The 17,804-nt window shown below is 40.1% G+C and overlaps 1 protein-coding gene across 4 annotated transcripts in view; it reads right to left on the bottom strand.

Annotated features, from left to right (window-relative positions):
• Pde4b (phosphodiesterase 4B, cAMP specific) overlaps positions 1-17,804 on the bottom strand; it is a 519,944-nt gene that overhangs the window by 184,198 nt on the left and 317,942 nt on the right. The window contains exon 1 of one of the 4 annotated variants that reach the window (NM_001374780.1): positions 1,258-1,523. The exons of the other annotated variants lie outside the window; for them this stretch is intronic. Coding sequence (NP_001361709.1) covers positions 1,258-1,307 — 50 coding nt within the window. The 5' untranslated portion in view covers positions 1,308-1,523. Of the gene's footprint in view, positions 1-1,257; positions 1,524-17,804 lie in introns of those variants that run through there. 4 annotated transcript variants of the gene reach the window in all.

Raw genomic sequence — 17,804 nt, 5'->3', positions numbered from 1 at the left:
AAAGGAGATAGATAACATAAAGGAGATGGAAGTAGGTAGATAGTATATGTGGAGCTCTTTGGACCAGATACTGTGCTAAGCACATCTATATCTCATTTAAAGACCATGGTCAGACACATATATTATAAGGAGAAGAAAAAAGCAAAATCTTTTTGTTCCCATTAAGCAAGTTTCCCCTTTAAAGTCAACATTTTGGGGGAATAATAAGAATTCTAAGTTTCTTTTCCTTTCATGTCTCTTAAATTCTAAAAAAAAAATGTTATCAGGAAAAATTGTGGTTGGACATATGAGGACTAATTATATTCAAAATGAGGAATTGGAGTGCTGTGATTTCTGTATTTGCTCATCAATGTTGCTGAAAAGTTAATGCAGTAACAAGTCCCACACCAGATACTGTGTAAGTCATTATGCCAACCGTCCTTTCTATCCTCTAGAATCACTGTAAACAAGGCTGAGGCTTAAAATATATGTAAAATTCCACTGGAGTACATGAAGCCAGAGTTGCTCAATGGCACGAATCATTCACGTCAAACCAACAAGTATCTGCTTGGTTCTGGTCTGTGATCATTTTTGTCACTCATCCACCTGTAATTCCATATTTCTTAAAGCCATTAGCCCTCAAAATGGAGTTGCAGATTTTTTTAAAAACAGTGAAAACTAATTTAAGTCTCTTTTATAGCTCAGGGGTACATGATTAGCGGTTGGTTGTAATACAATAGTGGCTTGCCTAGCACGTGTGAGGGCCTAGGTTCCATCCCCTGTACTGCCAAAATAAACAAACAAAAAGTACAAGATTAAAAACATAATCCATGAACCAAATAAAATATGTATTTAGGCATGGCTTTAAAAAATCTTTACAGATTTATAATAATTGCTCATTACCTTCTTTGTAAGGGCTTAATAGATGAAAGATTTTCAAATAAAGTCTCATTTTAAACTTCACAAAAATTAATATTCACAAATTTCACTCTGGCTTGCATAAGCAGATTACTTATAATTATTATATAAAAACTTCACTCAATTTATTCTATATTTCTAAAATAAAAAAAAAAAAACAGAAAGGAAAGAACTTTTAACTATCTGATAAAAGTAATAGAACTTTCACTAGGCTCCAAACATCGTATAATCTTACAAAGCTCACATTGCCCCTAGCATCTGCTTATTTGAAATTTCTCATTACTCGTGTTTAAGCGTGAAGCCACCTCCCAGTTCTGCTTGCGAGTGTCAGATCAGGTTGGTGGCTACAGCAACACCTACCATATCCAGGAGTGTCTCCTGGGAGGAGGCAAGTCGTTCACGTGCAACATCCTGAACCGGTACCCTGTCAGCCCACCGCTCAGCAACTTAGCTCATCTCCGTGCGTTTCTCTGTGTTCTCGCTGCCAGAGTTTCTACGGAGCTCTTTGTCCGTTCATCTTTCTTTCTGATGGCATGCCACTCTCCATTGCGGAGTAGAGATCATTCCAGTGTGAGAAGCAATGACTTAGCAGTCGACACACGAGGTTGCAGAGGACCATCGCAAGTAGCTTCCTTTAGAAATCAGATGAGAAAATTGACGTGCAGCCAAATCAGCATGAGAGCCTCCCGTGGGGTGTGTAGCACTGCGTGCAGTTTACCTCAGAGAAGCAAAGAATTTGAGTATCCGAAACTGCAGAAAACCACCCCTTTAAACAGTGTTCATTTTGTCCCTTGCTCTGTATTTTCTCTCCTATGCCTGGTGATATGTCAGCTTATGGGGGGTGGTGGTGTTCTTTTAGCCGAAGTTCACAGTGCTCACATTAATCAAATGATCTCTCTTCTCTTTCCACCCTTTGCATTGCATTTTGAGCTATTGAACCTCCTGTCTGACTCGTTCTGCATTGTTTAGCCCATTCAGAACACGGCGAGAGAACACCTAACACACGGGGTCAGATTTCCTTACATATGTTAGACTACAGCCACGGAGAAACCCTGGAGAGATTTTTAAGTCCTTTTCATTGCAGAGGATTATGGAGCAAAGAAAATGTCTGTGTTACACAAAGAAATAACAGTGAGACTGGAATAATGAATTCAACTTTCAGGCTTCGGTGGGCTCTCCTGACTGCTCTCAGCATGCGGGTGTGCATTTAAACTTCGACTCTGGCCCAGGAAGCTTGGTCTCTCAGTAGATGCAATGATCTCTCAAGGCACGGGGTCACCATTAACTTAGCACAGCAGGAAGAGATTCAAAGACCTTTAGATTGCCCCAGGGAACTAAAGGGATAAACGCACCCCAAAGACATTAAACAGAGAGGACAGGGGTGCCAGTGTTCTGGATCCTGGGTAAAATATGGTTATTATTTTTACTAGCAACAGCAATCTTCAGTCAAATGAAAAGGCAGGCTTACGTGGAATCACCTTTGTTTTGCTTTGGGCTTTATTCTTATTTATCAACATTTGACATCCTGATAACAGGATATTTTAGCTGGATCCATGCTCCTGGAAGGGTTACCTGGTTTATTTCAGGTTTGCTTCCACCCTTTTGCTTCCTCTCCCTCATTATGCTCCAGAGACGCTGACCTTAGGAACAAACTCATTTTTGTGATGGCAACAACTGACATGCATATGTATGTATACACGCATGTATCATGTATGGATGCATGTATGTATCCTGTATGTATGTAAGAAGGTTGATCTTTTTGTCTTTGCTAATTGGACTTTGCTCTTGTTTCCTTCCATTGTACTTTCAGAGTAACATCCAGAAAATTAATTAAAAACCCAGATCACAGATTATCCACCAGTCAGAACTCTGCAGCTCATCTCCACTATTTCCCAAATCAGAACCAAAGTCACCATAAGCTCAAATTCCAGGTGTGATCATCTCTCTGGCCCCTCTTTCACATGCTCAGCCAGGGGCTTTTGCTGTTCCTGTGTCATGCCAGGAGTTCTTCTACATGAAAAATTTCAGTGTCCATTTTCTTAAGTTTTATTTTTTTAAGGTTCTTCTCAGCGAGGAGTCATGGCACACATTTAGAATCTCAGTTCTTGTGCGTTTGAAGCTGGAGGATTTGAACTGAGTTCAAGGCCAGCTTAGGCTACAATGTCATAAGGCTACATCAGCTTAGGCTCTGGTGTCATAAAGCCCACCAGCAACAAACTTGCCCAACCAAGAGAAAGCATCCTCTAAGAGTGAGTGTCCACTCACGTGTTCCTCTCAGGTCATTGCTCTAATGTCAACTTCTTACAGAGGCTGCACCTGGCCTTCCTGCTTCTGCACTCTACTGTGTCATCCCTTGCAGTCTCTGTCACTAATGTACAACGTAATATTCATCACATTTGTATCATTGCACAGGGACACCTCAAAAGAAAGAGACTATCATCCTTTCGCTGCTTAACTGGCAGGGTCTACTTTATTGCCTAGTATAATGGAGGTACTCAGCAAATGTTTGCTGAAAAATTCATTCATAAATTTAAATGAATGCCGGTCCACAGGTTTATGGGTAACAAGAACAGAAGACAGTTGGCTTAATTTGTGGTTAAATGCAAGTGATTGTTGGGAAAGCAATAGTTTGGGCCAGGATAACTCATGTATGCACATCCATGTTAATGCACATGGAGGCCAGAGAACACTGTCAGGGAATCTTCTGTGATTTTTTTTTTTTTTTTTTTTTGAGGAAAAGGTTTCTCACTAAACCCGGAATGTCATCCTTTTGTTTATATGACTAGCCAGTGAGCTGCAGGGATCCACCTGTTTCTTCCCCCCACCCCAACACTGGAGCTATAAAACGTATGCCACTGTGTGAAGCTTTTACACGGATGCTGGGATCCAAATCCAGGCCCTCACACAGCAGCAGACTCTTTACCCACAAAGCCATCTTCCCTGGCCAAGAACAACTCTTGGAGGGAAGGCTTTATACTCTCCAATGGTAAGGCAATCAATCAACACAAGTATTGAGCAATAGTCAACGAAGAGGAAGAAGACACTGGTGACTGAGGCTCTGGTCACTTAGCAGATAGCAAGGTGACTTCTGAATGCAACGGACGGATTGCTTTGGGGTAAGTAAGGAGAGATAAATGTACAAAGGCCACCTAGGAATCTCTGACAAGAAGTTTTAAAAGATGAAGCATGGTTAATTCATTTCATCATTTGCCCTAGGTTCTTCCTGCAGCTGCAGTGACAAACTAAGATTTTACTCTTGAAAAGAGGGTTAAGAAAGAAAGAAAGAAAGAAAGAAAGAAAGAAAGAAAGAAAGAGAGAGAGAGAGAGAAAGAAAGAAAGAAAGAAAGAAAGAAAGAAAGAAAAGAAAGAAAGAAAGAAAGGAAGGAAGGAAGGAAGGAAGGAAGGAAGGAAGGAAGGAAGGAAGGAAGAAAATGTAACCTTATTTTCTTTTGCAGTTTAGAGGGATTAACAAAAAATCCTGCATTCCTTTTATTTTTAAATACCTTAAGATATGGTTCACTTGCCGAACAATACACCTTTATAAAGTGTTCAATTACAGTAAAAATATAATTATGCACTGGTCACCACTATCAAATTTCTTAATATTGTCCTCATCCCTAAAGATATCAAGTTTCTATCCATCATTACCCAGACCTCCTTGGAAGCACATTAACCTCTCTGCCTCAGTGCTTCGCCTATCCTAAACAGATCACATATATTAAAGCATACAGTATGCATGTATACTATAGATCATACTTGTATATGTCACACATATTGTCTATCTACAACAGTGTCATAATGGTTAATTCTAATTGTCAATTTGACACAGTCAAGAATAGTCTTGGAAGAGTCTCAATGACAGAATATTTATATGAGGTTGGCCTGTGGGTCTGTCTAATGTTTTAAAGACCTGTAACTTTCCCAACCACAATGTGAGTTCTAATTTCTTAGTCTTTTCTCTAGCATGTGTTATTGTCTACCATTTTAGTGGTAGACATTTGAGGGGGTGTAAAGTGGTCAGCTCATTGTGGTTTTGGCTTGCATATCCCAGAGAATTAGTAATATCCAGCACATTTTGTTGGGTGTTGGCCACTTATATATACTCTTTGGAGAAATGAAGACTCAAATTTTCTGCTGAAGGCCTGGGGTCTAGCTGTGATAGAGTTCTGGCATAATTAGTACAAGACTGTTAGGTTGATCCATAACACAGTAAGATGAAGAAACAGAAACCCCAAAGAAAACAAATATGTATTTATTTTCTTGTTTGAAAGCCTGGATGCTGTAGAGTCTTACTGCAGATCTATCACGGCTGCTGGTATATTCTGGAAGGAAAACCCTTCACAGACCCTTCACAGATACATGATTTACGTGGATTTCTTCCCATTCTTTGCCTTTTCAGCTGTTTTTAAAAAGTCTGCTTTTGTCTTTTTAGTTACAAAATAATGTTCTTAGATGCAAAGAATGTATATAATTTGTGATCTTAGTTAAGTCTAGTTGATCTTTCTTTTCTTTAGTGTATATTTGGATGCTTTTCCACTTAGCGCTTTTAGAACATTTTGAAAGTGTTTACGGTATAGAAGCTTTGCATGTTCATGGAAATTTTATTTTGAAGTACTTTATTCTTCTTGATGCCTTTGTTAATATAATTACTTTAACTTAATTTTCAAGTTGTACATTACTGATGCATAGACTTACATTTGATTTTGTGCGTTGATCTTATTTTTGAAATATTGTTTAGCCTCTTTGTATTTTTATTTATTTTCTGGCATGCATGGAGGAGGTTGTATGCATTCCTTGATATCTGGAATGTAAGTTCTTTAACAGTGAAACTGATTTAGTTTAATTTGTGCAACTGAAGAAAGAAAAATGTCCATTGAGTTTCTTGAGAGAAACCTACTGAGTCTCCAGTGTCAGTCTTGGCAAAATGAGTGACCTCTGACTTGCATTTCTCACTAAATGTTACAATAATATATAAATGCATATATATATATATATATATATATATATATATATATATATATATATATATATATCTCAGTCTTGTAAATAATCCTCTGAAGTAAGGATTATTTTGTTCTCATTTAAAATAAAAACTGAACCTAATGAATTTTCATGGCTGCAGTTAATTATCATGGCAGCGATTCAAAGAAAATAGGTCTGAGAGGTGTGATTTATACCTGAGTATTGCCTTGTCAGCTGTTACATGTGAGCACTGACTGCTATTTCTTGTATAGTAAAGCTCACTTTCTATAACAGTAGTTCTTGGCCCCTTCCAAAGCAATACTGGAGAATCCTTGGGCTTGGGAATGATTACAAGCAGAAAACTTTATTTCAGGAGTGCATCTACAGATGGTTCTTTTTGGCTTTTCTGTTCCAGCAGGTTCTATGCACAGATCTTGGATTCAGGCTTGGTTGCCCCTCACCAACCAACAGCCTTTCCTGAACAAGGAGTTAAAAGAAAGGTGATTGCAGTACCTCTTGCAGTGCCAGTGGGGACCTGAACAGCCTGGCCCAGAGCAGCTGGCAATTGCTTAATTAGGACAGCACTGGTTTATGCCACTAACTTTTCAACTTACTAATGTTAAATGACATCATAAAGCTGATTTCTCTCTAACAAATTTTAAGTGCTTAAACATGAATTTAAGAAGCTAGAGAGATGGCTCGGCAGTTAAAGAGAACTGGTTGCTCTTCTAGAGGTTCTGGGTTCAATTCCCAGCAACCACATGTGGCTCACAACCATCTGCGATGGGATATAATGCCCTCTTCTGGTATATCTGAAGATAGCAACAGTGTACTCATATACGTTATATAAATAAATAAATAAATCTTTTTTAAAAACACGACTTAATTGGCTGAAGTAAATTACAATAAATGTTGTGCTTCTGAACATAATCTGATTATTTGGTTTTGCTTGCAAGCCAACTCCTTTAATGAGCATCTCTTTAACATGAAAAATCAGTGTCTGTGCCATTTTACTTATAAATAATAAAAGCAGCAATAATGCTGGCTCTGATCATTATAGAATTTTATACAAACAAGCAATTAAAAATAGAATTATTAAATCTGATTTTAGAGTCCCCCCCCCCAAAAAAACTTCCTTGCATATTTAGCTGCCGCCACAATCTTGTGATAAAAGTATATGTATTTCCTTTGTATGATTAAGGAAACTGATGTTCAGGCAGACTTTATATACTGCTAGAAGGACCTTTTGAGACAGTATTGCTGTTTCTATTTCGCAGATGAGTCTGACAGAGGATTTGTCTTACACAGTGTTTAACACTGTAGTAAGTAAAATGTAGGGAAGGAGTCAGGAAGACAATGACAGCTCAGCTCAGGTGATGGCCAATGACCTGCCCATAATAAAGATGAGACAACTGAGACTTTGGATCATGTCAGGTTGGATCTTCTGCTTATTATAAACATAATAGCTAGCTCATTGACTTTTATCCTAATAATTCACAATCATAAATTCTTTCCTTGGTTGATTTAATGCCCTCATCACCTTACCCACATACTATGACCAGAAGTGAGTACAGTCTGCAAGCAAATGGAGATTTGTAGCTATGGAAAAGTGGACAGTTAGCTGGCTACTCAAAACCTGATGCACCCTCTAGTAGAGCTTATTGGATTCAGTAACTAGTTCTGAATGATTAATAGTAGAGTCTGGAGATGTTCAACTCTCAATATGCCACACATTGTCAGGCTACCTTTGTGTTCAGTGTGTGTGTGTGTGTGTGTGTGTGTGTGTGTGTGTTAGACAAGGAGATCACAGGGTACCAGAATGGCAAAAATCAAAGTAGGCAAGCACACAACCCCTCAGCACCCAACATCCCTGTAAAATTGCAAGCTTGTCCCTGAGTGTTATTTTTCCAATATGGATAAAGTCAATCAAGAGGCAGAAAACCCACAAAACATCCCTGGGATGACCTCACACTCAAAACTTTCACTGAATATTCGGACAGTCCAGAGACACTCACGAACCAGCTATGATCAGGGCACATCTTTATCAGTCAAGAACACTTGGCTTAAGATGAGTCCTTTGATGAGTGCCTGCCATGAAGGAGTGTGATATGGGCATTGCTAAGTACCACAGGGTTTATGCAGATTCTCATAGACTGTAACACATTTACAATTTTGTTGCCATCAACTTTGTTTCAAAGACAATGGAATCAGATATCCAAAAGATTAAGTCATGTGCTTATGGTCACAAAGCTAGTGAATTTGAGAGTCTAGCCTAGATGTGTTTACCCATAAATTACTGATGCTTTTACACTGCCAGAAGTCTGGGTGGTAGAGCAGTGGATAAGTGGCTGATCTTTAGAACAAGGCTAAGTCACTGAACCGAAGGGTCATTTATGCAAATGGTCACAGAGTCATGTGACGCTGTAAGCAAGGAAGCCGAATGTACATAGTAGTTACAGCACAACCTCTGTAGCTTTGGAGGGAAAATGGGTAATTTATGTGAAAATACCTTGTGAATAGCAAAAGACCATCGAAATAAGAACTTCAAAATATTAGAACTTCTGCAGAAAAAGAATCTCTAAAAGGATGAATTGATTTCTTATTCAAAGAATTGAGTGTTCAACCAGATAATCACTTAGAAACAGTATCCTGATATTTTAGACTTGGGCGAGTCTCCAAAAGCTCCCACCAGGGATAGTTTCCTGCATTCAGTCTAAGAACATATTCCAACAGAAAGAAAAAGCCCATACTGTGTGTGTGTATGTGTACATGCATGTTGGGGGATACTCTACGTGGATGAATTTATGTACATGTGTGTGTGCACTTGTGCATGTGTGTGTGCGTGTCCATGTATGTCCTGGTTTTTAGATTTGCATAACCATAGCTATTAATTGGCACTGGTTCTGGGTTCAAACCTGTCATCAATTCACGCCTTGATCTGCTGTACAAATTGTTCTGTACTCAGTGTGAAAGCAAGAGCGAGGCACTTATAATAACCTCTCTGAATGATGAGTTTCCAAGACTTAGGAGAGTATACTGTAATTTCAGAAGGGAAAAGAGCCACCTTTTCATCTTCCAAAAGGTTGCTTGAGAATATTTTTTAATTCCTGCCTGACAGTGTGTGTGTCCTTTAGGATGAGACTGTGATCTGGAAACAATAACATCCCGGAGTTGAAACAGAGCTGCTCTGCGTGCTGCTGGAGGGCCACAAGCCAACTTGGCTCATCATGAAGTCTGACACAGGCACCCCCTCCTGATGTGCTTTGTTTTCATATTTAAATAAATCCTAGAGGCACAGTCGGTATAATTGGATCTTCAGAGGTACTAAGAATCAATTTGACGTTAGAAAACTTTCCTGTAAAGACAAGACCATCAGTGGCTATTGACTCAAACCTGGCCATTTTACAAATAAAGAAACTTGTTCAGAGACCTGTGTGAGGCTGCTTGGACAGCTAGAACCTTTTCCCAGTTTTGTGGATATATTAGAGGCTTGTCCCCATTAAAGATGACACTAAGTAAATTGTGTCATATGTTTAACTCTACTTACTGAGTACTAAATAAAATAATGGCAACTCAGTGGAGCAGAAAGGGAACTACACAGACCTGAATTCAAATCTCATTTAGTTTCTTAATCGGTAACAGGTAATTTAATTTCCTGGGCTTTGAGGTTTGCAACCGTAAAGCGAGGATATAATATACTGCACTATTTAAAGATCTTGAATTTGTGAGTGCCGAGAAACTAATTAAAATGGGCACAAGTAAAACAGAGGAACTATTGGGCCCTATAATGGAGCTATTGTAATAAATGAAAGGGTAGACACAGTGCCAACCTCAAGCAATACTGAATAGAAAGATTCAACAGTTCTTGGTCCCTATATCTGCGCTGTCTCTAGTCTCTATATGTCAAGCAAGCCTGTTAGTCAAGCTCTTTCACACAGGGACACAGTCATGCTCTGTGCCTCAGCCTCATGATGAGAAGGAAGGGCTCTTCCCTGCTTTAGTCTTTATTGTAAAAGTCCCATGTGGCAGCCTTCATTTGCTCATTGTTGGCAATGAGCATGTCAAGTCTTCTAGACAGCAGGTGGCAATTTCAAAGTCCCTGTTAAAACCTGCAGTGTTGCCTAGCAAACACAGAAGTGGATGCTCACAGTCAACTATTGGATGGATCACAGGGCCCCCAATGGAGGAGCTAGAGAAAGTATCCAAGGAGCTAAAGAGATCTGCAACCCTGTAGGTGCAACATTATGAACTAACTAGTACCCCGGAGCTCTTGACTCTAGCTGCATATGTATCAAAAGATGGCCTAGTCGGCCATCACTGGAAAGAGAGGCCCATTGGACACGCAAACTTTATATGCCCCAGTACAGGGGAACGCCAGGGCCAAAAATGGGAATGGGTGGGTAGGGGAGTGGGGGGGTGAGGGTGTGGGGGACTTTTGGGATAGCATTGAAAATGTAATTGAGGAAAATACGTAATAAAAAGAAAAGAAAAAAAAACCTGCAGTGTTTCGATGAGCAAGTGAGACCTCTTACCAGGGGGAAGGGTGGTGGTTATTAATGACTGAGATAACGACTATAAGTACTATAGGTACCTGCTATAGTACCTAAAGCACTATGAATCAACTATAGGTATCTAATTCAGGAAGGCAATAATCAAATAAGATGTTGGGCCTAAGTTCCCCAAAAGTAATTTTAAGTGTGTATCAGGCAAGATACAAAGTATGCAGGAGTCTCTAAAGCAATCTGTATGGTGGCAAAGGTGACATTATGCAAGTATGATAGGGTTTGGGACACAAGGCAGGGTCCTTGCAGTCACTGATAACCTTGGCACTTTATCAGGGGATTGACCAAAACAGCTTGAAAGTTCATGTTTTCTCTTCTCATCTTTGTAATTTTACAGAGGAAAGTACAAAATTCTAAGAATAGGTTCTAGAAAACAAAACAAAACAAAACAAACCTTATCTTTCATTAGAGCATGAATGAGGCCCATTGAATGGTTTGGTTTTTAAAATAATCACTCTGGAGAAATGACTGAAGAAGATAGGACAAAGGTGAACCATCCAGTCAGTGAATATTTCTGAAGACAAGCTAGGTGTTAATGGTGCTTTGCCTTGGTGAGCAGTGGCAGCGTGGTAACAGAAGTCAAATTCCAGGTGTATGTGCAAGGTAAGGCCTGAGCGAACTCACTGACTGAAATGCCTAGCCTGAGGGTAAGAGCTGAGCCCCATGTGATAAGTGGACTCCTACTTTACAGCAGAGTCCCCTCAGGTCCTGCTCCTGGCTTATGAGTTTGAGGTCCTGGTCCACAAAGGGAAGATGCTGCTATGGTCACAGATTTGGAGCTGAAGGGAAAGAATAAGATTGAAGATAAGATTCTGGCAGCCACTGGCTGCCAGACAAGCTTAAAGGCCAGAGTTCAGTTTATGTGAGAGGAGAGAGACAGGAAAGGAATTGTGGACCCTATATGTCTGGAAGATGAGCATCCACTGGTACTAGTGAGAAATCAGTGGGGCAGACTGTCTGAAGCTAAGGAGAGGGAAATGTTTGAGGAGGTACAACAGAATAGACAAGATAGTTGGTCCCAATAATCTTGACAAAAGAAGCAATGTCAGTGGAGCTATGAGCATGAAAATTGGGTTAAAAAATGGAGATGGTGAATAGGCACAGTTTGTGGGCTTTATTGTAAGTAGGGGGAGAGGTGTGGGGTTTATTTCATGAGAGATGTAGTATCTGAGGAGAGTACTGAAAACTGAGACAGTGACAAAAAACATGAAATCAGAAGAGAGATGCAGTGACAGCTTAGGAACTGAGCATATACTAAACAAAATAAATATGCATTGTCTATTTCAATGGCTGTATAAGGACCAGGTGTTTAATACCATGAACTAAGTGAATACTCACTCTGGTCTTTCTCAAACTGCATCTCACAAAGCATTCTATCATGTCCCCATCTCAAATGTTTATGATGACACCATACATGTCCTGATGGCTTCTCATTTGAGTTCCGCTTATAATACTTTCATTGTCTTCCACAATAATAGCGATTGAGTTTGAAAAGTGAAGAAATTGTTGGTATCCCAATGAGCTCACACATTTCTGTTCCTTTCACTCACTCATTCTGATGAAATCTGAAGCCAGATGAAAATGCAGATGCTGTTTGTTAGTTCTGCTGGAAGGGTGGAGCAAACGCTCCTCTGTCAAAGGCAATGATGGGTCTTGAGGCTCTTAAGGCATTAAAGCTTCAAGACTATCAGCATCAAGAAAACTTTACCAGATTTGGGTCAGAACCTTTAGACAAAATAACCTACTTTTCATTATATTTTATCAGAGACATATTTTGTATTAGCAGCCAAAAATTGTACTGAGATGCCATGGTTCCTTGGCATCTTGTAAATTTTGTACATGTGTATCCATGTGCGCGCGCACACACACGTACATCTACTGGTGACAATGGATAGGCTGTCATGTGATTAGCTATTGGTTATATTAAGGCCAATTAATGGATCTGTTGTCCAACTCTAAATTAGTTTTAAAAAATATTTGTAGGAATATTAAAATTAGTTGTCCATGAGCTATCTGTGTGGAAACAAATATGCTTACTGTTGAAATGGCCTGAAATAGTAGAAATTGGGAGTGGCCATGATGGATCATGTGAAATGGTGAGGAGGCACAAAGTGAGCATGAGCGTAAAGTAGAAGCGACATGGAGGACAGGCAGAGCAAGGGGAAGCAGAGCAACTCTGTGGAGAACAGAGGCATCCAAAGAGACAGAGCTCCTCAGCAAGAGAAAGCAACATTGACCATACTGGGTGCCAGTGTTTCCTTGGCTTCTGTCTTGATTTTAGTCCAGGTCTGGGTGCATCTCACAAACTCTAGCCCTGAAACTGGAGTAAATATCTGTGTTTTCCTTTGTGACCAGGACTAAGTGGGGAGGTGGGACACTTTTTAGCTGCATTTACTCACTTCTTCATTAAAGCTAAGAGGAAAGAGTAGTGGCTGGGAAGGAGAGACGGGGCGGGATGGGAGGAGGAGAGGCAGAGAGGGTGGATGGGAGGAGAGAAAGAGAGATGGTGGGATGAGGAGAGGTTGGGGGTAAGGAGAGATGTGAAGGGAGGAGAGACAGGGGATGTAGAGTAGAGAGGGGGAGAGGCAGGGAGAAGAGAGGCGGGGGAGGTGAGGCAGAGATAGGAGAGGCAGGGGAAGGAGAAGAATAGGAAGAGAAGGAAGGGGAAGGAGTCTGTGTTTTCATCACACAGAAGGAAAGACAGGCAGAATCCTTTTTCCTTTAGAAATAAAGCATGCGGAGCATCCTTTAGACTTGACAGACTTCCTGCCAGTTGCTGGGCACTGCAGCTTGCATGCTATAGACACAAAATGAGCAGAAAAGCATGCTTAATTCAAGAACTATCTTATGGACCAAAGAAACAAGTAGATGGCAACAAAGAGCAGAGTCTAGAACAACCCCAGGGACATCATGGCTTCTCTGAGGCCCCTTATCTTACACTCTTTATCTACTTATCAGTTCTTTCTCCAAGTTGTCCCTCACTTGTGCTCAGAGCTCATTCTATAGGAGCAGAAGGGCAATGGCAGATCTATGTCATACAGAACTACTTGGATCCACCCATAAACCCATCAAGAACATCTTACTAAGTGGTACTGTGGCACATGTTGAGACCATAAAGAGGAAAAGATGTTTTCTGTGGGACGTCAGTCTAGTGTCAAACAGTAAGCAGAAAAGCAAGAAAGGATGAAAACCCAAAATGTGTCAGGTACAGGATGCTATGGGACCTGAGGAGAAACCCCTACCACCTTAATCTGCAAGGGAGATCAGTGTAGCTAAGTCTTAAAGGAGGAAAAAAAGAAAGCAGACAAAAAGGAAGCAGAGAAGGGATTTTGAAAGAGTCCTTAGCACAGGTATCTGACATTTCTTCCAGATGCATTTTCTGATAGGTTAATTCTAAACCCAAATAATGAATTACCAGCATGGCATGCATCCGGCATCTTAGCAACTGAGCTATTTTTGGATCCACTGCCCTCCTTCATGCTCCTCACATCACGCCACATACGCTGCTCCCTCCCCCACAAGTCTTGTGAGGACAGAACTCTCAGCACCCTGAAAGCCACTGTCTGGCTAATGAGGTCTGCTGGTAGGAGTGTTTAGGTGTGGGGGTGGGGGGAATGCTGACCGGGAGAGACTACACCTCTCCATCAGGAATTAACTCAGTCTCCAAATTCTAATGGACACCTACAGCTTGCTTATTTGCCTTCCCCACAAGCCTGTGCTGTTTCAGAGAAACAGAGAGGCTTGTCTAATTGATCTTTGTATCCTGGGAGGCTCGCACGGTAGCTGGCCAACTGAGGATAAAGATGGGTACACAAATGATAATCTATCACCTGTGGGGAACAAAGATATTAAAACCAAACCAAACAAAAAAAAATCATGAGGTTCTGGAGCAATTCAGGACACGGGGATGGGAACAGCTGCCACAAATATATTTAAGAATAACATGAAGCAGGGCCAGGAGACCTCATAGCCAACAACTGTGTCAGAGGTTCAAGAGATGATATCTGAATCGGGGAGCATCCAGGTTTAGGAAGGACTCTTGTACAGGAAGACAGGAGGTAAAAATAGGATACCTGGGATGGAAGGGAAAGTCCAGGATAGGGATGAAGGGTCCAGCAGATCCATTGAAAGACAGGAAAAAGCAGGACTTTGATCAGAAGCTGCAACTAAGTGCAGGCATGAAAGCCTGGAAGAGGAGATGCATGGTGTGGGCAAAAGAAGCTGGAGTTAAGTGTCAAAGAACCTTGTTATAATTGTTACATATCCATTCGTCTAGAGTATTCACACAGCCAGTCATCTGGCTTGTTGTGAAACAGCTGCAGATGTCATTGACATCTTCCATCTGCTTTATTTAAGGGAGGAACATTACCCTGAATAGTGTGCAGCGTCTCTTCCAGTCATCTGAAGAGCAAAGACAGGTTTCCAAAGAACAAGAGGTCCTTCCTCAAAATGGTAGCACCAATAGCTTCCACAGTTCCAAAATGATGACCTCACCTAGAAACTTAAGTCCAGCCCAAGTTTCCAGTCTACCAGCTAGACTAGCAAGGTTTGGTTTTGCTATACTCCATGACTCTATGAGACAATTCCTTAAAACAATGTTTTAACACACACAATTTTACACACACACACACACACACACACACTCATAGAAAGGGAGAGGGAAACAGGAGAGAGTCAGAGACAGAGAGAGACAGAAAGGCAAAGCAACAGAGAGTAACCTATATCTGTTTCTCTGGAAAACCCTGGGTGATGAAGGCCTTAACATCATTTCTAAAAGACCTAATCTTGCTTGGGTAGCATGGCACGATGTTCATTCCATGGACAATGCAGCCACTCTGCTTGTCCATTTTTGTCTTGTGACAAGAGAGAAGATGAGAAGCAGAAGATCTGGTCCTGTCGTAAATCGCCCTTGAGTTTCCTAAAGTCTATGACATTTCAGTAAACAACCCTGGGGATGGCTTCCAGACACTGAAAACGAAGCTTTTTTTCCCCAGCTTGTCGCTGGAAAGCTTACAAAATGGATTTTCCCTTCTTGGTATCAAGTGGCGATGCTGTGATCACCAGAATTCCCAAACACAGCTCTGTCGCATCTAAAACCTTCAAGTGTAATTACGTATCAAAACACAACAGAATTAGCTTTGTGTTTTCAAAAAGAGATGTCATCCAAATAGATTTTTATCGTTTCATTTTTATAGCTACTTTGATGTTTTTATGGTGCCTTTTTATGAGAGTTCAAAATGTGTTGCTGACATTATAATATTAATTTGTCATTCAGCAGCATTACCTACAATGAGCATTTATCAGTGTTGCACCAGGTGTTTTGAGAAATATGGAGAATCATGATAATATCTCAGCTATTCGAAATGAAGGGGAAAATCCCATTCTAGAAATCCTGCCTCTCCATTAATTCAGCAAATATTTATTACATGTGTACTGTGTGTCATGCACTCTGGCAGCTTTGCGATAAAGACATGAATTAAGCACGGTTCCTGCCATGAGTATTTGTGATAGGCAAGGAATAGGAAGATAAACAAAAGCTCTCCAAGATGTTATATATTTTTCCCTACTACAGACATTTGCAGCATGAACAAAGTCTGTATTGTGAAAGGTGATACCAGAAGTGAACCTTCAACCTTAGGCCAACCACACATGAAATCACCAGAAATCATAGAACAGGAGTTTCATGCACAAAGTTATGGAATGATAGAGATCTTATCTTCTGGAAAATTGGTTACAGGTTCATTGTCAACCTTAACGCTGTGCCTGCAGAAGAGCACTGATTTCTAAGACCAGTTTGTCATGCATGGTGCCTGGACTATGAAAGAAACAGTCAGAAACAAATCCGAGAGATTAAGCAAGTCCCACATTAGGAAGAGACCTGAATCTGCCAAAGGGGACTCTAACAGGCAGGCAGCAGGGGGTCGCTTCAGCTCCTGCTACCCAGGCTTCCTAAACTGCTTCTTAAAGCCCAACACTTGTGTTTCATTTCACTCTTTTGTTCTCTTCCTTGTACACTCTCGATCCGCAAAACACTCAGCAAAGAAAATCTCAGGACTAGATGGTTTCACTGTTGAATTTTACCGAACTCTTGTAAAAAAAAAAAAAGTGAACACAAATCTGTATGAAAGCCTTCTGAAAAAGTAAATGAAAAATGAAAGCCTTTCCAACTCATTTAAGAAAGCCAGCACCATCTGAATCTCAGAAAAATATAGGCCAGTAGTTACTATGAACATAGATACAAATGCCAGTATATTAAATCCTTGATGTAGAAAAGCATGAGACACCATGATAAATAGTAGGAAGTTGGTTTAATATTTAAAAGTCAACAAAGTAATATGCCATATTAATTAATATTTAAAAAGAGCAGTTATCTCTGTGGATACAGAAAGAAAAAGCATGTGGCAAGTTTCACATCCTTTCATTATAAGAATAGCTAGCCAGCTAGGAATATAGTACAACTTCCCTAGCTCTAGGGATTTAGGTTAGAGTTAGAGGTAGGCTCTCGCCTAGCATATGTAAGGCCATAGGTTCAGCTCCAAGAAGAGAGAGTAGGGAGCACTAAGAAGAATCTCAAAACAACTTATAATGAATTAGAATACAACACTGGCTTATCTAGGTATACGTATGGGTGTAGGTGTAGGAATAGGTATAGGTATGGGTATGGGTATAGCTATAGACATAGATATAAATGATAGAACTGAAAGTCCAGGAATCAACTTGTGTATCTATGAACAACTGATCTTCTACAAAGGTGTCAAGACAATCCAATGGAGTAAATAATAGTTGTTTCAATAAATGGTGTTGCGACTACTGCAAACCTATGCATAGAAAATGTATCTTGACTACCACATAGCACATGAAAAAGTCTCTCAAAATGTGTAATATGTCAAAACCTAAGCCATAAGTATTAAACTCTTTAAATAAAACATAGTAGTAAAATTTCAAAGCATTGTGTTATACAATTGTTTCTTACAAACACCAAAAACATAAGTGGCAAAAAAAAAGTTACTGTGTCATAAATAATACTAAACAAGAAGCTAAACAACAGCAATAACCTAGAGGATAGAAAAATACACGTGAGTTATATAACTGATCATCAGATACAACTGTGTCCAAACTGTATAGCAAATTTGATAATTAGAAGACAAGTAAAGCCATTTAAAAGTGAGGATTAATAGGTTTTCCTTAAAAAAAAAGTATATTGTAACTGGTCTTAAGCCTAGAAAAAGATACCATCGTTCAAGAAAGACGTGCTTAAAGACGACAGTGACAAGTCACTTACCCTCGGTGACATGGCAAAGGTAAGTGAAAGAGTAAAGGAGCAAAAGGACTTGCTGCTGAGGGTTGGAAGTACCAAACAGTCATTAGTTTTCTGTGACATTA

The sequence above is a fragment of the Mus musculus genome, chromosome 4 (assembly GCF_000001635.26).
Source record: "Mus musculus strain C57BL/6J chromosome 4, GRCm38.p6 C57BL/6J".
In the NCBI taxonomy this organism is placed as follows: Eukaryota; Metazoa; Chordata; class Mammalia; order Rodentia; family Muridae; genus Mus; species Mus musculus.
The sequence above is the reverse complement of the archived record's forward strand: the minus strand, read 5'-3'. Positions and strand labels throughout refer to the sequence as shown.